Source organism: Sceloporus undulatus, chromosome 2 (assembly GCF_019175285.1).
Source record: "Sceloporus undulatus isolate JIND9_A2432 ecotype Alabama chromosome 2, SceUnd_v1.1, whole genome shotgun sequence".
Lineage (NCBI taxonomy): Eukaryota > Metazoa > Chordata > Lepidosauria > Squamata > Phrynosomatidae > Sceloporus > Sceloporus undulatus.
The window spans coordinates 64,318,123-64,341,836 of NC_056523.1; the positions used below are offsets into that span (position 1 = coordinate 64,318,123).

At 39.0% G+C, this 23,714-nt stretch overlaps 1 protein-coding gene across 15 annotated transcripts in view; it reads left to right on the forward strand.

Annotated features, from left to right (window-relative positions):
- The window catches only part of IQSEC1 (IQ motif and Sec7 domain ArfGEF 1), a 463,906-nt gene extending 441,180 nt beyond the window's left edge, over positions 1-22,726 (forward strand). For 8 of the 15 annotated variants that reach the window (XM_042449774.1, XM_042449776.1, XM_042449777.1 and 5 more), the window contains 4 exons: positions 4,341-4,514; positions 6,292-6,468; positions 16,863-16,912; positions 18,175-22,726. In XM_042449774.1, coding sequence (XP_042305708.1) covers positions 4,341-4,514; positions 6,292-6,468; positions 16,863-16,912; positions 18,175-18,759 — 986 coding nt within the window. In that variant the 3' untranslated portion in view covers positions 18,760-22,726. Of the gene's footprint in view, positions 1-4,340; positions 4,515-5,553; positions 5,610-6,291; positions 6,469-16,862; positions 16,913-18,174 lie in introns of those variants that run through there. The other 7 variants (XM_042449775.1, XM_042449778.1, XM_042449781.1 and 4 more) reach the window with 5 other exon arrangements.
- Positions 22,727-23,714: the final 988 nt, after the last annotated feature.

Genomic DNA, 23,714 nt, shown 5'->3' on the forward strand with positions numbered 1-23,714 from the left:
GAAGCAGCAAGCTGCAAACATCCCACCCAGCATATCTGCATGTGGCAGCTGTCACATTCAACATTTTTTTCAAGCCATAGAATTCATCACGTACCTTCTGAGAATTGTGTCAATTAAAGCAAAAGCATCCAAAAGCATTCGATTTAGAAGTTGGCAAGGTGATGGAAAAGATTGGCAATGGAGAATGCAAGATAAGAGTAAAATATATTTTGAACATCAGTAAATTTCAGGAAAAGAAATAAAGTATTTCTCTCCAATGCATTCGTAGGTCATGAGGGAAAGGCAAAATAGATTCTTTCACTTTTTTACAAGAACAAGCCATATTAAAAACTTGAAAGTTGGCAGTTGCTTTTCACTTGAGACTAAGGGGCAAAACAGACCACCCAAAGGAGCGGCTCTGCGCTGCCCTTTTCAGCGCTGGATTGGGGCCAAGGCATCCGCCCCGGTCCGATCCAGTGCCCTGATCCAGCGCTTTGCCGGCCCTGAAAGAAAAGGTAAAATGCTGCTTCTTTTAGAGCTGGCAAAAAGGTGCCCTTGCTGCCATGGCGGCACTTTCCAGCACTCCTTTTGGTGTGTGTCATCTGAACGCTGCACTAAAGGAGCTTTGTGATGCCACTCACTAGGTGGGCAGGTGGTGTGACGCCAGCATGGAGGTGGTGTCAGAGTGGACGGCATCCAAACACCACACCCTCACACCGCCCCCACGCTAGTGCTTCAAGCAGGTCTGTTTAGTTCCTAAGTAACAATGAAAATGTGCTTGCTAACCGCTTTCCCCTGCTGAATCCAAGCCTTTAAAAGTCTTCCTAACTTCTTTTCCTTATCCTTTCCTGAGAGCTGAGCTAAATAAATATTCACGTACTCAGCTGTTAAGTTTTATATTTTATATACAATATACATTGATTTTCTTTTTCTTGCCTTTTATCATGCAGATAGACAGCTTCAGAAGGTTATAAATACAGATGCCAAACTGTGTTTGTTTCCCCACAGTGTGCTGAAGAAATAGGAATAGTGACATTAGGTTTGGTAAATTTACAAGAAGTTATTTCTTAATATAATACAGTGATCAGTATAAAATTCAGTTCACTGGTCAGTTGGAGAAAAAAATACGTGTATGAATGACCAGGTCAAGATGCAAAGTTCTGTGCTCAGTGACTTCTTTTAAAGGGATTTCTGTCTATTTAAAAGCGGTCAAACTGCTTTTAAAAAAGCCCTCCCTAGATCCCCTGGAGAGAAATAATTATAGACCGGTCTCCCTATTACCATTCTTGGGCAAGGTGACCGAGAGAGCAGTCTCCTTCCAACTCCAGGCTGTCTTGGATGAAACTGATTATCTGGACCCATTTCAAACTGGCTTCAGGGTGAGATATGGAGTGGAGACGGCCATGGTCGCCTTAATCGATGAACTCCATCTGGGCACAGACAGGGGAAGTGTGACCCTGTTAGTGCTCTTGGACATCTCAGTGGCATTCGATACCATCGACCATGGTATCCTTCTGGAATGCCTGAGGGAGTTGGGTATAGGGGGCACTGCACTCCAGTGGCTCTGATCCTATCTCTCAGGCAGGTCCCAGATGGTGAGGCTGGGGGACAGTTGCTCGTCTAGGAAAGAGCTTATATCTGGCGTCCCTCAAGGTGCCATTCTGTCTCCCATGCTATTTAACATTTACATGAAACCGCTGGGAGAGATCATCTGGAGACATGGGGCGCGGGGTTATCAGTATGCTGATGATACCCAAACATGTTTCTCTATGTCCCCGACTGCTACAGTGACTAAGGATGACTTCTCCCCTCTGAATCCCTGCCTTGAGTCAGTAATGGGCTGGATGAGGAAAAACAAACTCAAGCTGAATCCAGAGAAAACGGAGGTACTTGCCATAGGTTCCTTAGCTCTGGGGAGGGAAATTTGTCCACCACTCCTTGATGGGGTCACACTTCCCCTGAAGGATGAAGTTCACAGTTTGGGAGTACTTCTTGATCTGTCTCTACGTTTGTCATCTCAAGTGGATGCGACGGCCAGAAGTGTTTGGTACCAACTTCAGTTGATACGCCAACTGCGACCCTACCTCAACCAAAGGGACCTTGAAGCTGTAGTACATGCTCTGGTAATCTCTCGTCTCGATTTCTGTAATGCGCTCTACATGGGGCTACCCTTGTATCAAGTTCGGAAGCTTCAATTAGTGCAAAATGCAGCAGCCAGGTTGGTCATTAGTGCTCCAAGACTTGACCATATAACACCTATCTTGAAAGATCTACACTGGCTCCCAATTAGCTTCCGGGCACAATACAAGGTGTTGGTTATTACCTTTAAAGCCCTACATGGCTTGGGTCCGGGTTACTTACGGGAACACATCTCCCTATACAATCCACCCCGCACTCTTAGAACAAGTGGGAAGAACCTGTTGGAGATACCAGCATCCAAACATGTTTCTACGTCCAAAAAGGCATTCAGTATAGCTGCCCCTAGACTATGGAATGGACTCCCAGAGGAGACTCGCCTTGTCACATCCTTGTAAACTTTCAAGAAGGCGGTAAAGACAGAGCACTTTCGCTGCGCATACCCTCCTAACCTCCTATGAAGACCACTAGTATGGACCAAGAGCAGCTGACCCCGTGATTTATTGATGTTTTATGTTTCTATGCTTTTATATTCTTATGTTCTTATATTTTTAGCTGTGGTTTTAATTGTGCAATAACTAATGTTGCAATATTGTAAGTGTAATTTTAACTCTGCTGTGATCCCGCCTCGATCCATTGGGAGAGGCGGGAAGATAGAAATAAAAATTTATTATTATTATTATTATTATTATTATTATTATTATTATTATTATTATTATTTTCCTGCTTCCTGACTATTGGTGACCCTCTTGAGTAGCAGCCTATATTATGTGAAGGAGTATTGCTGGAAAGAAAAATCAGTCTACACACATAGGTGTTATATGCAGACACACCCATCTTGTTTGACTATTCTTGGGATTGTCAGCTTCTCTATTAAAATCTGCAGAACTGCCAAGCTAAGCTTTCTTGGTTGATTGACAGGTTGGCAGGTTTTATGTTCTATTCACTTGTTATGACCATGCCATGCCCCTGTGTCTTTGCATTGTGCAGCTGAATATTCCTTCACGATCCTGACCATCCTGAAAGGAAAAAAGGCCAGCTGTTGAACATGATTCATCTCAGGAATTTGTTGTTATTATTTCTCATCGACTTACTGAAGCTCTCTGTTTCATTTTTCATGGTCCTTTATTTGTTTCAAAACTTGGGAAAAGCTTGAAGGCATTTAACCATTCTTTTTACTCCAGTGGTGGTGCTTACATAATGGCCATGAAGGGATTTGTTGATTGATCCATAACTAGAAAAGTACATACTGTTTGCTTCTAAACAACATTTTTAAAGGGCTAGAGACATTATGCATGTAAATGTTTTTCCTTTGCTTCCAAGTTCAAACATTTATGTGCATAATGTCCTAAAGTCCTTGAATACTTAAAAAGCCTTACATTTGATACTGGTGACCTTTTCCTGATCAGAAAGACCGCATAATGGCTTTATGAATGCTTTCTTGTGAATTCTAGGGTTTTGTGGTGTGGTTTTAAAAAAGATTTTATCTAGATTTTATTACTTTAATTATATTTTAAGTATATTGTGATGTAATGGGGTGCTTATCACCCCAAAATACTGAAAGTACAAAAGGTAATAAATAAAAGTTTTACATTAGTTTTGAAGGAATTATTCTGAAGCAGATATTAAGGACACATTGGTAACTACAGGTCCAGAAGGAGGACTCATTGCCTCCTGATTCCACTGATGGACTTGCTTCCAATGGAACTTGACCTTACTATTTAATTTTTTTAGTGCAGAACTAGAGGTTCATCTAGGGGAATTTTAAACTCAGTTGAAGGAGTGAGGGGGATGAAAGCTTCCTAGAAACTATCCCCCAGCATACCTATTACTGCCACAACCACAGCTCTTCTGGATGAATAATAGCTGTCTTCTTGTTGTTGTTGTTGTTGTTGTTATGCTCAGAAGTTTCCTATGCTATTATGATGACATAGTGTTGTTCCTGAGGATGTCAGGTTCATCTCAAATCTGCACATACACATATGCACAGAAACACACACATTGTGTCCCTACACAGTTGAATGGAAGGGAAGATTGAAATTTATTAGAAATTTAATTCTGTTTTGAAAAAATCTGATCCAATATGACACAAGATCTCACGTTAATTTGACATGGAAGCAAGGAAATGTTAATATGGAAGTGGAAACCTTTGACTTACTGAGATGAATCTTTTCACAGTTTGAGATGAAATAAAATATAAAGATTTCCCTTTTATTACCTCCTAGATTATCCAAATGGTATACGACTCACATCGGCTGTTCCAGGAGCAGATATAAAAGTTCTTATAAATTTCAATGCACCAAATCCCCAGGATAGAAAGAAATTTACAGATGATCTGAGGGAGTCTATTGCAGAGGTGCAAGAAATGGAAAAGCACAGAATAGAGTGTAAGTACAAAGGTACATATAGTAGAGCACTTAAAGTTAATTACTGTGGGTAAATACATTTTGACATATGATTTTTCTGTTGCATTAAAATTAGGCCAGGAAGAATTATTTAGGTTATATTCAAAGATTTTTAGAAATGTATTACACTTGTCACTCCACATTTGCGGCTTTGACTTTTACGGATTTGATTATTTACGGATTTTATTAATATGTTCTCTCAAGGAATATCAAAGTCATCCTGTGCAACTCTGTGGTCAACATCTGCCTAAGTCACAGTGAAGGACCTAGAGAGAACACTCCACCAGGCATTTGTAGCTCCTCCAGCGCAATTCTGTGGTCAGTGTCTGGCAGATGTTGACCACAGAGTTTGCACTGGAGGATCTAGAGATTCCTAGAAAGGTGTTATCTCAAGTAAAAACATAGTGCTTTTGTTATTTGTGGTTTTTCCACATTAATGGAGATCCTGTGTCCCTAACCCTAGTGAATATGGAAGGACAAGTGTACTGAATTGTTGTGTGCCTTCAAGTCATGTCAAACGTATGAGTTTTTCTTGGCAAGAGGGTGTTTGCCTTTGCCTTTCTCTGAGGCTGACAGTGACTCGTCCAAGTGTCCAAGCTGGTTTCCATGACTGAGTGGGAATTTGAGCCTAGTCTCCCAGTTTCCTAGTGCAATGCTCTAACCACTGTACTACCCTTGTTCTCATATTTCTAAATAATAGGAATATTTTACTAGCTGCTGAAACATTTCATTTTCTTCTTGACAGCTACATGGGATCACAGGCACACATTTCAGTATGTGGTCACTGAACCCACTTTTAAACTCTGTATGGCTGCTTACATGTGGTCATGTAGAAAACTCCCCCCCTAATTTGAAAAGAAGGTCTCCACTGTTCACCTCCTGTGATATATGGAGGCTTTCCACAGCTCCATAAGCTTGTAGGGAAGCAGCAGGAAAAACACAGCAGTAATATTTTGGTCAATACAGCTTTCAGATAATATTGATTTGCTTGTTTTAAAGTTTTTCTCTGTTCTTTCTTTTGAAAACAAAACAGAGAGAGAGATTGAGAGTTTCTCATGCTGTCCTACAAAATAAAAACAGTAACTGATACCCTGAAGGCCCCAAATCCAGAAGTTAAGTTTCGATCTCAGAAGTTAAGCAAGGTCAGTCCTGGTTAATACTTAGAAGGGAGACCACTAAGGAATAACAGATGCTGTGGGATATAGTCAAAGGAAGGCAATGACAAGACTCCTCAGAATAAATTTTGCCAAGACAGTCTTATGAGAAGTCACCATAAACCAGACTCAAAGAAAGGTACATAAAAGTACCAGAAAAGACAAAGCAAACATTGAGTACTTTCAGACTGTGCAGTAGCAAAATAAAATGTTTCTCTTGGTAAAATGTTTGTTGGCTTCTGGATGCCAGATAATATTGAAAATAATGCAGTGATGGTGGTGATGGGGAGTACCTTGAAGATTCCCTAGCATTGAAATGAAAAAAGATTACTCTGTTCATAGAGAGCACTATCTATGCTCAAGCCCTTGGATTGTTTGTGTGCCATAGCCACTAGGTTGTGGCACCTTTTTGCAAGCAAAGCATTCTTTATTTTTATTTTTACTTTTTCAAAAAGCTTTCCATTTGCTCTCACTAGAGCTATTGATGAGCAAACTGAAAGTATCCCACACAAATTGAAAGTGCCTACAGAGTGTTGTGACAAATCCTCAACCATACATAATGGAGTAAGACTCCCATCATGTAACTGACTTTTGTCCTTTCCCCTCCCCTCCACCAGCCGAATTGGAGAAGCAGAAAGGTGTGGTACGGCCAAGCATGTCTCAGTGTTCTAGCCTGAAGAAAGAGTCTGGCAGTGGGGCCCTGAACAGAGCCTGCCTTGACGATAGTTATGCCACTGGAGAGGGGCTTAAGAGGAGTGCCCTCAGCAGCTCTCTTAGAGATCTCTCTGAAGCAGGTAAGCTTCCCATTTTTCTTTGTTAGATGAAAATACACCATGAAGACCCATATATGTGTGTCTTAAAAATGTATATGTATGTATGAAGTTCTAAAAATGTATCCTGGGGATGTTAAATATGTGGATTTGTTATTGTTAGTAGTGTGGTTTTTTTTTCTTTTTTCCCCTTCTGCTGTATTCAAAAATTCCATTTGAAAATATTGAACTGTTGTAGCTTTCTATATATACTTTTAAAGGAGAAAGAAGACAGAGGAAAATTGTAAGTTTATAGTAGAGTAACAGTTAAGTAATGCTAAGTAACAATGCTAGGAGCAATCTGTTTAGTTTTGCTTCCTTTTCTCATTATCCCCCCCCCCTCCAGTAATGTCATTAGGAAAAAACCCCACCAAAATCATTGTGTATTGGCTGCTTCTTGTGCTTTTTGTGCTTATGTGTATCTGTGTAGTATACTGATGAATGAAATTGAGTGAAGCCTGCTAAATTCTATCTATAGAAATGTAAACCAAACATTGCTGTGTGACTGATGGTACTTTTATCGTATTGCTCACAAAATAGACTAGATCTTGCTGAAACTGTGGCTTTTGTATAACTACACTACTATTGCCATCTGAATGGGGAAGAACCATTTTGGCAAAGTAGTAATTTCACCACTGCTTTTGGGCCTAAAATTTGAGGCGATCTGGATGACAATAACAAGTTTTACATTTGGGGGTGAGGGGAGGAATAGAGGCTATGTACCTAGTTTTGAAATGTATGCATTTTAATGTTCACACACTACATTTCACTTATGTGTGAAGAGTTTAGATAAATGTCTCTGCCAATATGATTGAAAATCAATCCCCTGGTGTATTCTGAATGTCAAACAGTACATTTCAGCCCTGTATGCAGAACATTGGACACACCATCACTTTCTGCTACTAGTACTGCTCTGCTGTTAGCACCATGCACACCATGCTTAAGTATAATATAATAATAACAAATAAATAATTTTGTCTGTCTTTTACCCTATTTACTATTTTGATATATGTAAAATGCAGTATAGCTATTTCATCAAAATATTGTATGGTTACTTTAATAATGCTAGTTTTTGCAGTTAAGGTAGCAGAAAAGCGGTGACCTTTATGCTACAATATCTGTAAATTTAGGTATGCCATATATATGCACATGTGTATTTCTGTATCAGAATATACATGTAAAATATCAGCAGCTTTATTTTTACTAGACAAGTTGATCTTCAGTTTAGCCATATTTTTTTTAATCTGTCCAGTCTACCATAAAAGATCTGGGGAGCCATTCAGTGGCCTTGGTTAGTCCATCACATGGATCAGCTATGTAAAGGTTCAGTGAATTAATTTTTAGGTTTTTATTAAAAACGTGTACTTGGTAGGCATTGCTTTGATTGATGTCTCAGTCATATGGTTTCACTTTTTTGTTTTTCATTCAGGATGGCAACATTCATTCTTAGAAATAGGAGTTTTGCTAATATACTTATCCTTTATTATAATTAACACTTTCCATCCTACGAGGAGCTTGCATTCCCTTATTTCAGACATTGTCGTGTAGATAGATTCATTTGGAGCATTCTTTACAATAAACAAAATGGATTTTCATGATCATGAAACATTTCATACCTCAAAAACACATGCCTTCTGTTACTATAATCATCACTGACACTTATTTTTCTGTAGTTGAATATAGGCATCATCAACCTGAAGGGTTTAAGTGATTGATATGTTAAACCCAGCTAAACTTAATTTTAATATTTTATCAACTTATAATTATGGAGAGTTTCTGTTTGGACCTGTGCAGTGCAGTAGATTTTAGAAAAACACAAATGCAGACAGGTACAATTGCAGGTGCAGATTAGTGCAGTGCATGTGTTCCTTCTCATTTATTGTTTATTTAACTGACAAAGCACAAGAAGAATCAGGACATACTAGATGCTTATAAGTGATCTCATGGGTTCAGACATAAAAAAATGCTCCAAAGAAAGTTTCATCTGTGCAGTTTCTGGTCTGAAGGGGGAAATCCTTTGCGTGGTTGCAAATACTATGCAAATTATGGATGACAATCATGAATAAATCAAAGATAATCCCATAAATCAGATCATATATTTCTGTATGAATTCTGTTCATTGACTCGTAGAATCATAGAATCATAGAGTTGGAAGAGACCGCAAGGGCCATCCAGTCCAACCCCCTGCCATGCAGGAAATCATCAAAGCATCCCCAACAGATGGCCATCCAGCCTCCATTTGAAGACCTCCAAGGAGGGAGACTCCACTACACTCCGAGGAAGTGTGTTCCACTGTCGAACAGCCCTTACTGTCTGGAAGTTCCTCCTAATGTTGAGGTGGAATCTCTTTTCCTGCAGCTTGCAGCCATTGCTCCGGGTCCTAGTCTCTGGAGCAGCAGAAAACAAGCTTGCTCCCTCCTCAATATGACATCCCTTCAAATACTTAAACAGGGCTATTATATCACCTCTTAACCTTCTTTTCTCCAGGCTAAACATACCCAGCTCCCTAAGTCGTTCCTCATAGGGCATGGTTTCCAGACCCTTTTAATCGCCCTCTTTTGGACATGCTCCAGTTTCTCAATGTCCTTTTTGAATTGTGGTGCCCAGAACTGGACACAATATTCCAGGTGGGGCCTGACCAGAGCAGAATATAGTAGCACTATTACTTCCCTCGATCTAGACACTATACTTCTATATTTGCAGCCTAACTCTGACAAAGTGGCAGGAGGAACATCTTCTACAAAAACAAATGTTTTGTATTTGTAGGACTCATGCAGGATACCAAAATATCCTATACACAAAATATTGTTTTAATGCCCTCATTGTAATGAATCCCAAAGTGTTTGGCTAAGAGATCATGATTATCTTACCATATTTAGTTAAAAGACACTGTAGTATTGCTCTACTATGGAGTACAGGAAAAGTAAGAGAAAATAGTGTATATCCTGTTACATATATCTGTGGATAGGATCATGTTTTTTTTAAAAAAATGTGTTTGACTTTTAAAGATTTGATTCACACACACACACACACACACACACACACCTCTTGAACAATGGATGCAGTTGCTTTATACCTTCTGTGTTGGAGCTTAGCCAAACATGCAATACAATCTTTTCCCCCTTGTTTTATTTATTTCTAAATACTGGTTTCATTTCTTCATATACAGTTTGGGTATTTGAACCTAAAACCACCAGCAACATATTAACATGGAATGTATTTAACATCATAAAATAGCTGACAGGCTTGCTCCATTTCCCAAAATCAGGTTACTTGGTTTGTTAGTGAGACAGACCAACCAACTTTCAGAATTTGCTTCTTCCTGTGCTAAGGAAATAGTAACAAAATAAAAACGTTAAAGATGTCATCTTTGCAACTGTAATAGGGACCTCCAATAAAATTTCTTGGTAATTTTGACAAGCAGTTTTGCTGCATAAATAACCAATATTGACATTAGTTGGAGCTGTAAGTACTTCGAAAATCGGGTAATATTAACCACCTTCAGGGTCACTTTTTCCACCTACAAAATGTAGAAGAATGAATCACAGGGATAGCTATATTTTCCAGTAATACTGTGCTTACTTAAGAGTGCATCATTTAATAACTTTTCTAACCTATAAGTATAGGTGTTATAGCCATCCTGGAAAATACTAGGTTCCCTATAACAGCATCATAATCTCTAAAAGACAGTAAAATAATAATCAAGCTGTTTACAGCATATTTCATAAATATTCTATGGTTCATTGATAACTGACAGTAAAATTAAGATTAATGTAGCAGATAGCTGATTAATCTTTTTTTTTCTTATTCCTTAGAAATATTTACTGTTGCCAAGGATAAATGCAATAGGTTGCATTTAAAGTTAACCATGTTTAGAGAAAAACTTCAGAATCAAAAACCCATTGATATATGAAAACATATTAAATTTATTGTCAAGCCTACTTCTCCTTACAGCAGTGTCCAGTTGTACTTCCAGTCAGTCTGTTTCTCCTGATTGTATTCTCTAGAAACTCTGAGCAGACAAGCACCATAGCCTCACTCAGGAGCTGATCTTGACAGTAACAGCTCACTTTATGAGGTTTTCAAAGGTGCTATTTATTGATTAATGGTACAGAATCACCTGACTTTGTACTGTGTTTGAAAGGCATTTTTCAATCTCTTTTATCTATTCCTGCCTTTCCTCTGAGAAGCTTGTTCTTTCCTCACCTCCTTTTTCACAATAACCTTGTGAAAGTAAATTTGAGGATAAGCCCTGTTTGGTTATTAGAAAAAAATGTTCTGTAAACAGATGAGCAGAGAGAACAGGAGTGAGCACACACTAGCTATCCCTTCAGTCCTTTACAAGTTTTTCAGGTTTGCAATAAAGAATATTCCCTGTCCAAGAACACTCTCTGTGCTGTTTAGAATTATGGAAAATCAGTTCTAAATTATATGGGAATTCCCTATGTGGGCGGGGCTGGTTGCATGATAGGCAGATCACGTGTGCCAAACACTAACAAGCTCCACATGGGCAACAGACTTACACCGCCAGTTGCAATAGAAACAGAAACCTTAATGGGAATTTCCCTTAAACAAACGTCCACAATCCCAAACTAACACAAGTCCAGCTTCCTGGCCCTTCGCTTGTTGTTCCTTCAAGCTTCTTCAGGGCTCACGTTCTTAGCCCGCAATTCCTCCGGGTCTCCTGGGCTGCTCCGCCGGCCACCCGAGTGCTTCTCAAGGGGCTCTACTTCTGCTTTTTCCCTTTTCCCCGGAACGGGGCTGGCTTCCCACCTGTCTCCCTTAAAGTCCCACCACTGTCCTTCCAAGTTTTCTCTTTCTGGCTGCCTCCACAACTCCGCGTCGGGATAAGCCAGATTCCCCTCCACCTGAGGGTCTCTTAACTGTACCTCTTCGTGGGGCCCCCGTCCTCGTCCACCAGACCTCCTTTGGAGAGATGCAGGACCCCCGTCTCTCTGTGGGCTCCTTGTCACTGCTGCTATCCCTGTCCCGGCCGCCACTTCTCGACCCCCTCTTCCGCGTCTCCTTCCTCCTCCCGCGCAATTCTGCCCCTCTCCTCTTAAGCTCCCTGAGGCTCCTCCTAGTTCCTCCCGTGACTCCACCCCTTGCTCCGCCTCCACCCCTTCTCCACCTGGTCCCCATTAGCCCCTCTAGCTCTCTCTCCCTCTGCCTCACTACACCCTATTAAGCAGAGGGTTGCTCATAGCACAATCTAGGGTAACTAGGATGGCAAGGGAGGAAGGGTGGAATTAGCATATTCATCACACCTCATGTCTTGAGTCTACCCTAAACACATCAAAACAAGGCTAGCCAGAAATGACCCAGGTAGTTTTATGGCTAATTAGGAATTTGAACTTAGCCCTTCTTGTTCTAATTTAAAACTCCATTCCACCACACTGGAACCCATTATTCAAATGCTCAGAGAAGGTTATGGGATGGGGGTGACTCAGCTCTTTTTGCTGCGAGGAGGAAGAGTTGGACCATTATTCTACTATGCACCAATTGAGTGTAATACTTCACTGGCATAAACATCCATTAGTGTGTCAAGAACAGAGGCTGCACCCAGGGATCAACCACAAGTGACATTGGTTCTGTACCACAAGAAAATATCTCCACTAGGGAGATAGTGAATACCTCTGTACACAGGCTTGGAGACAGTACAATCACTGGTGCAATGAGGAGTTCTGTTGACCTTGTGCCCCAAGAGGATTTTGACCTTGTTATATGGATGTCTTTAGAATGAAGCTAACTGAAAAGAAGGGTTTCTGGGATTTATAATTCTCCTGCTAGGTGCTTCTTCTCTCAAATGATGACAAATAAATAGCTAATATTCAGCTAAATTACATATCAATTTAATATAATGTAATTCCATTTCCAAGTGAGTTGGTGAATAGAATTTAATCAGAAACATCTGGCTGAGTCATACAATAACTTTGAACCACCCTTTAGCAAGAATGGAGAATGGATGAGGCTCTTCAGATGTTGTTCTATAGCATTTATCACCCCTCACAGTTAGCCGTTCTGACTGGAGCTACAGTCCACCATCTGGAGGGCCATGTACTTCCCACCTGATTCCACATATGGGAATTCCAAGAAACAAAGCAGTGTGCTAAATCCAACACATTATCTGAAGTTTCCTCCCATCCCATTTCCCTCTGCCTCATTCCACAACACTGAAAACTTGCTCCGAAGGGGTTTCTTGCTCTTAGAAGCAGATTCTTAGAACTTGCAGGGGTATGGAGGAAGAAAGGTTGAAATGTCCATTTCTAAGAGGAAGATAGTTCTCCCAATAGGAACACACCTTTGGATTCTGGTTATTCTTGATTAAATGTGAGCCAACCATCAAACTGATTCCTGCCAAGATCCTTTGCTCAATACACATGATAATCTGTACTACTTTCCTCAAGTTTCATAAACTGTGTAGTCTAGTTAGCTTTCCTAGACAGTGTAGGTCCAGAACTGCAGTGCCACATGGCCTGATAAATGTGATCTCCCACAGGTGAGAAATCCCTTGAAGAGTCTCCTGAACAGATTTTGTTGATCAGATATTTTCCTGTCTTCAGGATAAACATTTGACAGACCTTACACTTGGTGCTTGAGCCACTTAACACTGTGTTATATAGCCTCTACAACATTGATGAACTTTGCCTTCATCATAATGAGTGCACAGTATTAGGAATTTATTTCTTTTAGGAATTTACTCTCACACAAAAGAGATTCTCTGTGTCTGGTCATACCATCATCTCCCTCCTCCCATATCTTCCTCTGGAGAAATGGTCAGATTAAAGATTTCTTCTTTTACAGGATCTTTTCATTAACCAGTATTAGGATGTAGGCTCCCCATGCATTTGTATATTTAAGCTAAGCTACTTGTTTTTGACTCAGTTCTCAGAGAAGCATCTTCAGACTAGGACACATTTTTGTTACTCTACAGATCAAAAAATCATCTCTAGCAAGCTTAGCTTTGATATTTTTTTAATATTTAAATCTTTTGTTTCCCGAACAAAGGCTGAAGTCTTAGGAAACTTGAATTGTGCAATAAACAGTAGTTATCACATTAATCCAGCATCTTCAACTGGCTTATTGAAAATGGCTACATTAAAACATAGACACCAGAATAGTTGGATTAAGCGGACTTAATCATTTGGACTGAGGCCACTTTCCTAGACATACTTAGGGCCTCAACGGACTGGCATAAAGAGCCAGCTTCAGGGCAGAGTAGGGGTGTGGTGTCTGCACATTGGACACCCAAATGCCACCCCATGCCACCCACCTGACCAGACAGCGAAAAACCACTGCCACTGTGGCTAGAGTGCCCTTTCCACGGCGCAAAAAGGAGCTGTGGAAATGCCAGATTGGGGCTGCGGCGTGCAGCTGCCATGGCCCCAATCCAAAACGAAAGATGTGGCAGCAATCCGCCCCTTAGGGGTGGTCTGTTCAGCCTCTAACTTGCAAAACAAACTCAGGCGGGATACACACCGCCATATAGTATGTACTGTATACGTACTAGGGTTAGGAAGGGGCGGTGCTTCCGCATCCCCCTAACCCTAGTACGTATACAGTACGTACAAGATGGCAGCGCCCCTTCCACATGGGCGCCGCCATCTTTACGTACTGGACGCATAGCGTCCAGACGTGTCGCGGCGCTTATGATGTCGCGAATGCGCCTGCGGTGCCTCGCGACGTCATAGATGCGCCGCAGAAAGAAGCTCCAAAATGGAGCTTCTTTTTTGCTCCGCGCGGGAGTCGCACGGTTTGGCTGCTGCGGCTCCCGCACGGAGCAAATGGCGGCGGCGGGGGAGCGCCGCAAAGCGGCGGTTTGTATCCCGCCTCAGTTCCATTTGTTTTGGATACAAATGTCAGTTGACTAAAACTGAACTGGTTACCTCAGTTTAATTATATGGATTGGCTTTCTTCTAAGCAGAAATTGTTGAGATTGTCCTACCAAAACCTGTGCTACACCCAAATCTCAATTTATATACTTCACAGTAATTTTCCCAAATTTATTTGAACAATTCAGGAGCATTTGGCAATGTCACCTAGCTATTTTAGGGTATGACACCAGCTTAATATATTGTTTTATTGTTGTTGTGTCCCTTCAAATCATTATAGTGATCCCAAGGTGAACCTGTTGTGGGTTTTCTTGGCAAGATTTCTTCAGAGGAGCTTTGTCATTGACTTTTTCAAAGGTTGAGACAGTGTAACTTGCCCCAGGTCACACTGTGGAATTTCATGACTGAGCAGTAACTTGAACCTTGATCTTCCACAGTCCTGGTCCAGTGTTTAAACTAATGCACCATGCTGACTCTAGTTAGTCTTTTGTTTTGTTTGTTTGTTTTTGGTAGAGGCTACAACATATTATATGTGTTTCTCACCTAGAGATTTTAAATAAGAGAGCTAGGAAATATACAGTAATTACGTTCTTGTTGCATGAAAGCATATCTAGTGATGTAGGGTTGTTTTTATTGGCAGCTTTTAAGTATGATGTAGAAGAACTGCTGCTCCCAGAAAACCTAAGTCCCACAAAACTTTTAACGCACCAAACTGAATAAATAATCTGGGTTGACACCACTCTAACTGCCATGGGTCAGTACTATGGAATCCTGGGATTTGTAGCTTGCTGTGGCATCTTAGCTCTCTGACAGAGAAATATCTGAGAAAACTACAAATCATAAAATTCCATAGCATTGAGTGATGGCAATTAAGACGGTGTCAAATTGGATTATTTCTGCAGTGCGGATACAGCCTTAATGGTTTGTTAAATATAAATTCCTCTACAAAATAGTAGGGAATGTATTATAGGAACAAGATGCTGATAAAGAGCTGCATTGTTTAAGGAGCTAGCTGTATTGTTAGGATATTATCAGGAGGTAAATACGAAACACTGTATAACTTCAGCATCCACAAAGTTTGATGGATTGTATCCAGTGGTATAATTCTGCTAGCACAAAGCTTCTACCACTAGTAGAACCCTTTTTTTGTTGTGCATTTGTCAGATCAAATATTTTGACTACGCTTGCACAAGTACTTTCCCAATTCATTATGACTTCATCACAGTCTGTGTTGCTTGTGCTAGATGTTTCACTTGCACAGCAACTAGTGGGACAGCACTAGTGTTTTTTTGTGTTAGTCTCTTATTTAGATACAGCTAAAGACTCCATTAAGAAATAAATATGATCGTGAAACTCTTGTAAACCTTCATGAGCAACCTTCTTTTATTTTGTCTACTCTGAAGCATCTTAGTCATTTGGAAGACAAAAATCTTTCTGATTTTTCAAAACATAAATCACATATCAAAACGTATTTGCTAGTACACCAGTAAAAGTGCTTAGAACATGCGTCTAAGGATTCAGCATTCCAAACCAAAGTACTGTACTTCCTTTTGATTTAACCACCCATGTTGTCATTTCATTACACAGAAGATTTGGCATTTGATATGGCCACCCATCTTTATGAAAACTGGACCCAATGCAATAACCTGGCAGTTAGTTATATATTTAAATGTGTAAGCACTGCACAGGTAACAAACAAAATCTAGCCATAACTATGACATATATTTTATATATAAAATTAAGTTTACTGTGTCATGAAAGAAGGTTATATGAAATCCACTATTGTACCTCACATAATTATAATTTCACAGTAGCAAAACTTGGAAATAAAGATGTAATGCCCACCCAGCTTACCAAAACCTCGTGCCTAAAATATTTTAAAACAGTTTGGAGAAAATACATAATTGTAGTGTGTTGTTTAAAAAAAAAACTTGGAAAAGGCCATTATTATATAAAGGTCATTATTTTATAAATATTACATAGTCATTTTATATGTGTATATATATAATATAAAAAACCTGCTAGATGCTATATGTATATTACAGTTATAGGTACACATTAATATGTGTAATCAGATTAGTAGTTGTAAATAATGGTTCTGTTCTGAACCATGTGTTGAATCCAGATGAAGTCATACTTAGAGAAGATTCATTGGAATAAGTGGGACCTAGTTGTCACTATCTGAAGTTCTCATACATTTCAGCGAAACTGATCTCAGTATGGCAAAGTCTGGATCCAGTTTTATTAAACTGAATGGGAATTTCCTCCCTTTTGTTCAGTGGGATGTGAATGACATCCTTACACCCCAAGCATGCCTACTTGTGAGCAAGGGACCACTGAACACAGTGACAGTTCCTTCTGAGTAAACATCCACAGGATTGCACTTTAAGCATGTACTGCTACCACCATGGTTCCTTTACTGTCCCAACAAGTTAATCTCCAGACCCTCCCCAGAGAGAGGATCCTACAGTGCATCCAGTAAGGTGGCTCTTGATCACCCAGGTCTTGTCTCAGTCTCTAATCTATGGTATTGCATGTCCTGGGCAGGCAAGCGTGGGCGTCGCAGCAGTGCAGGATCGCTAGACAGCAATATGGAAGTAAGTAGGAAGTTACTGATGTCTAGCTGGATGTGATGTGCATTTCAAACCTTTCTTTTATATACATTTTTGCTCTTTTTTCTTCTAACATACAACCTGCCTGCCTCAGATAAAATGCATGCCAAGGCTATTCACTTTGTATTTTTAGCATTTTAAAAACAACAGCAACACTACTACTATTTCTGGCTTGCTTTAGATCAAGCACATTTTTTTTCTTATTTTAATTTCAGCTAACCTTGTCCCCTTCTGTTCCTGCAAGCATGGTTAAATGAATATGATGTGCCTCTTGCCAACATTTCAGCCTGGTCCCTGCTTAAAGGTCCAGTGATATACAGTGCACTGTTGGTGCTGTTTGAGTTTTAACCTAACTATTGACTTCATGCTCAGCCATTCACATTGCTTATTTTATAGTTAAATTGTGAAATGTATGCAGTCATGACACCATGGAATTGCATAGGTAGGGCATGGGAGGAGAAAACAAATAAGACGGATGAATTCAATGTGGATTTCATGAGATTTCATTCATCTTCAAACCATTTATATACTGTTCATGTCTTTGAATTCAGCCTGCAGATTTGTGTGTGTGTGTGTGTATACCTGTGTGTGTTTGAATTAGGTAGACTACAGTCTACATATAGTACCCAATGCCTCACCATTGCTTATGTCCCTTTAAGTTGTCTGTTTAGAAAATAAAAGGATCTACAGTAGCTGAAGACTAAATAGGTGAAGATAGGTGAAAGGGAAATTGAAGAGAGATACTATCTGACCATTTATTTCCTACAATTCAAAATAAAAACAAAAAAAGACTATTTTTAATTTTAATCTTGAGGGGGAGAGTCAGCATGAAAACCATGCCAATGACTTCACTTTTATTCAGCGTAACTACTATGTACATTGATCCTTGAGGGGGGAGACACACCACATAACTATTTTTTTTAATTTTAAAAATAGCTTAAAACAATATCAAAGGTTTTACAGTGTATCAGTGGTTAGGGATTACTTTTTGTTGCTTAAAATTTTATTTTCTTTTTTAAAAATATCACTGATCTATATAATTGGGTCATATTTGGCAGCTCCCCACTTATTTTGAAGAAATAAATTGGCAGAGAGAAAGGGAAAAAAAGAAAGTTTCTTCTGTAGTTCAAACAGCAGTTTATCCATATGAACTTCTAAGAAAAACATGATGGTCACTGTGAACTTTTTTCTTTTTCACATATTTTAAGATTTTTTTTAATTTTTATTTTCTATTAATTTCTTTTTAGGGGTCCATCATTAGCAGTCCTCATATGCGCCGAAGAGCTACATCAACCCGAGAGTGTCCATCTCGCCCTCACCAGACTATGCCTAACTCTTCCTCACTACTAGGGTCCTTATTTGGTAGTAAAAGAGGAAAGCCTTCCCAAGGACATCTAGCATCTGGCCCATCACAACAGCCTCAGCACCCTCCCATAATGTCACATCAGCAACACTCTCAGCACCCTTCCGCCATGCATCATTCAGTGTCAACTGAGGGGCAGACCCAGGCGCAGGTGCACACTCACCATTCCCAGTACTGCCACATGCAAAACCCACCCCCTTATCATCACCACCACCATTATCACCCTCCCCAGCATATCCAGCACTCCCATCAGTACCACCACATGACACATTCGCAGCATATAGCTCATGCCCCACATTCTTACATCCCACATTCCCACTCACAGCATTCCCATGCTCCTCATCCTCCATTGCCCCCTCCTCACCCAGCACACTCTTCTCACATTTCACATCACCATGGACAATCAGTGCCCCCATCTACTTCAGCTAGTACTAAGTCCAAGCATAGCGGCATCAGCACAATAGTCTAAAACCAAACCACTCTGACTGTAATTGTAGCTCTAGACATAGATGTAAAGGCTCTTACAGGAAATGGAAAGCAGCCTGTAAAAGTGGATATATATATATTTTTTAATCCAAGCCAGAAACAACTTAATTGACTCCTTTGCCTTAAGGATTCAATAGAACTGTTCGTATTAGCCTGGTCTTACAGTTGAACTCAGTGGTGACCTTCTCCCTACTTTTTCCCCCCAGTAGCCTTGAAAATATGCTGCTTGCTGAAAATGTTAAGCTACCTTTTTACATCCCTATGACAATTTTTAATGCATAATGAAAATATAATCTGCTCAGAATAAAAGGGGAAAAAATAGGAAATAGAACCAGGTGTTGCATTCTTGCTCCTTAATTGTCAATGGGCAAAAAAAGTAGACCTCATATGGTTGATGAAAGTACGTAAGTAAACTTTATATAATATAAATATATAAATATATAAATAAATATATATATATATACACACATACACACACACACACACACTGTATAGTTAACATTTATGCTTAGAGTAAAACTTTTGCAGTCCACAAAGCTAGCAATATATACTTTACCAGGAATTCCACTTACTGATAGAAGGGCAGTATAATAGATAAACAGCATATGAAAGTATAGACCAAAAACTAGAACAAATTCTAGGCCTTTCAGTATTCTCATTAGAAGTTCTCTGGAGTGGGGAAAAATCTCTAAGCAATCATTGCAAAATGTGCCAAGTAACATAGCATTTAGCTGTTGTAGTTAATTAAGGCTTTGTACAAATTCTTATTTTATTAACATGATAATATACCTAATCAGTATTACAACTGCTCTCTTATTTCAGGTAAGCAACTCGTTAAGATGCAGTAACTATACAGTAGCAACATGAGACAGCCTTTATTATAGGTTGTCTCTACTTTTTAGTTACTCAAATTCTTAGACACTTTAAAGGCTGTGATAACTGTGAACTTACACAATCAACATTTCTTTTCTATTCATATATGTTTTAATAAACACACATGAAGATTAATATGGAAGGTACTTGCATACGCAGCATAAACATTCATCTCAGACCTTAAAATAGGAAACATCCATCCCTTTCAACCACATTGCCTCTTTGCCATAAATTCCTCAGATTATCACAATTAAAATAGACTGCAGTTCAGACTTTTTTCCATATGAAAGCAATCTGAAACTTGAAGGCTTATTTTAATATTAAGTGTAGATTTTTATAACGGTAATTCCATGTAGCCATGTGCTGGTAACAGGATTTTCTCACCATTTTTGTCATCACATTCGTTAGTTTTACCCAGCACTCAGCAGGCTGAGTCTATGCTCAAACTGTCATAGTCCAGTTAGTCGCAAGACATTTCGTAAAATCCCACTGTGCTGTTGTTGCTTATGTGTTGTAATGAGTCATTTGCAAAACCATATGAGATTCTTTTTGTATCCCTAAAACCTATTTTTTTTTAAAAAAAATAAATATCATACATGGAGCATACTTTGTAGTTTCAGCATTTTGAGCCACCTCAGTCACAAGGACTGTACATCTAACTGGCAGAAAAAAAGGACCTGCAGAACTGCACCAGCAGAATTGTGAATGTAGTTTAAAAGAAGAGGAGGAAAAAAGTTCCAGTGAGAGATGGGTAACACAAAACAAAACAAAACAGACTGTTGCTTCTGAATGTAGAAGTGATGTGTGAAGATCACTTTAATATACTGGTTATTATTAATGTCTTCAGTTTGGCTTTTCTTTCTCTCTCCCTCTCCATACTGTGGATTATACCATAACTACCAGCAAAACTGAAAAGTGTGTATTTATGTTAACTCTCACTTAGCAGAAACTCAGTCCACCTAGAGCTTAGCCTGTTTAAATTTGTTTGTTGCTTCCAATGTGTGCAATACCTTGTTTTATTTTTATTTCTATCCATTAACTTCATATGAAATGGAAGTAATAAAAGTAAATTAAATGGTCAACCAGGCTGTCCTAAATTGTGCAGGGGGTTCATCTTAGCCCCCTGAGGCTCTGTTCCTCACAATTTAAATTGCTTTGTTCTTTTAAGGGATAATAGAACTGTCTGCATGTCATCTAATGTTAATAGTGTTGAAGCTACACTTTACATATTGTATATTTGCAAAATATATCAGTGTTACTGTTGATATTAGTTGAAGTAAAGTGATAACATATTTAAATATGTAGGCTTTTCTTCAGACCTTTGTACCAATAGTAGAGTCTAACTGTAATTTATAAGTTGTCCCAAAAAAGATATGATTGGTGGTGAGCATTTCTTTTAACTTGTTAGTTGTATATTTTGCATGAATCAAGCTCAAAGCACAGGCATTAATAGTCACATTTTTGAAATTTGATGCATGAATCTCTGCCACACCTAAACATGTTTTCAAAATCTGTTACCCATCCTTTTATTCTGTTTAATTTATGGCCCCAGGTAATCTCATGAAAAAAATTAAGCTTATGGCTTCTTAAGCGTTTAGGATGACACAGTTTGTGTTCCATTTATATACATCTGTAAATGGAAGATATAAATATAGAGAATGTACTGGAATCATAAGTATGCAACTATTAAAGCACATGTAAGACTGCATAATCTGAGAAAGTTCTTTCATTTTTTATTATAATTATTTTCTGTAAGTATGTTCTGTTACATATATTTGATTTCTGAGCCTAAAACCAACTTGTCACAGGCACACAATGGAATTTCCTTCCCCTTCCCTCCACATGGAAACTCTTCATATCACCTGCAAACTGACTTTGGTATTATTTGGGAGTCGTGAGAGGCTGCTGTGGAGAGCCAGGGTTTCCCCTTCCTATTTCTGCTGTCTTCTGCTGTTCCCTCAGGATTATTCTGTCCCAAATGCCATTACTTTTCTAGGAGCAATTTAAGTTGCCAGAATACCTTTTAGTCCCAAAATCTGTTTCTTCTCATTTAGGTAAAAGACAGTGATCACAATTAGCCTCAGTATAAAGTTTATATTGTACTCAGAAAGGAAAGGGTAGTTATTAGAAAGCTTTCGTTAATCTTTTCTTATTAGTTAAAATCAGTCCTGAGTATTATTAATCCAGGTGGTTTCCTTCCTGTCCATAATTTGGCTCAGTAAAAGCAACAATCTGAAGAAAATCCAACTAACCTTGCCAAAATATCTTTTCTGGGACAACAGTCAAATATGTATTTGTTTTAATCCTTTTAAGTTAAAAATGAAATGTACAACAATGTAAAAAACAACAACAAAGTAATCCTAATATAATGTACATGTCTTGTATTGCTAAAAAGAAGTCTTCAAGCATAACATTGTAGAAAGATTTTTCCATCAAGCACTGCATGCAGCAGAAGCCTCTTGTTTCTTGATTTTAAAATGAGCTGAAAAACAGTCAGCAGTTATTTAAACAATGACTCTCTACATGTTGACTTGCTGTTCCATATAAAGCTGTGCATTTCCTGCAATTAAGCATGCATTTTGCTGTTTCCATTGTTAAATATCATCACACACCTTGCCTGCAAAAAGCGTAACTGTGTATATAGTTAAAAGGGAAAAAATGACCAATAATCAGATAAAATTTTGAGGGAGGGAAAGAGGTAGTAGAAACAGGACCAAGTAGGGGAGAAAGCAAAATCTCTAAATTGTATATAGTGTGTAAATTAGAATTAATATAAGTCTGCAGTCACTTTCAGGTTGCATACAGTACCTGTCTCCTGCTAGGAACTTTAATCCCAGCTTTGAGTTGTATTAAACTGTTAGAATTAGGTCTTGAATGCAGACTGTTAAAAGACTTCAAGAAACATCATGCTCATGAGAAGCTTCTGTTATGGGAGATTCAAACCCCATTTTGTAACTGTTGGGAAGGAAGGAGTGCTTTCATTTTAATATGCATTGTTTGTAAGTAGTATCAGACCTTATCGTTGTAAAACTATAACTGTGATTATGTGGGAAATCAAATAAATCACTTTGAACTGACTCAGTTTCTCATCCTTTGTAGAACTGCTAGCACTGATACTTTTTCATATAAATATGAATAAAGTTAATATTCCACCTTAGTTTTTGGAAATCTCATTTTGTTTTATTTTTAAGGGGAACCATCATATGCAACAGATGGAAGCAAATGGTACTATCAAGCTTTACACAGGTGAGGTGTCAGACTCAGTTTGAACATGTTTTTGTCCCAACTAAAGGTTTATGGTGCACATCAGATGCCATTGGCTGCATCCACAGAGCAGAATTAATGTAGTGTGAAACCACTTTAACTGCCATAGATCAATGCTGTAGTATTCTGGGATTTGTAGTTTCAGCCTTCTCTGACAGTGAGCTCTGGTGCCACAACAAATCCCAAGATTCCAAGGCAGTTTAAACCGGGGCCAAACTGCATTAATTCTGCAGTGTAAATACAGTAATTGACAAAAATAATTCATACGCAGAATTTTCCAGTGCTACCTGAGTCTGCCCCTCACCACCTATTGGATTCACAAAAGATTTATGAGAAACCAGTGTTAGTTGCTACTGTCATTTAATGTCAAATATTTCTCCTTGCACTCCCCTGAGTTTATCAAACGGGAGGAATTTCTCTTAAATTCGAATGAAAAGAAAGTGGGGCCAGAACGCATTCACTTAAAATCGCTAGTTTCACGCAATTATGTGAATACGCATTGCATTCAAACTGGCTCCCCATTGCCCAAAAATAGCATCCCATTGCCCAAATTTGCATGTGGCAGTCTATCATGCAATAATGTGAAACCACATGATTGCGTTGGGACTGACTTCCCATTGCCTGAATTTGTGTGTAATGGGTTATCACGCAATAACGTGAAACCCCATGATTGCGTTCAGATTGCCATCGGATTATACTTCCAATTCCCCTTGTCAGATAAACTCTCCCATCATCTTGTAGTTCACTGTAACTATAAAATAGGTAGTGTCCTTTCGTCAATGTACACCTTGTGGTAATCAG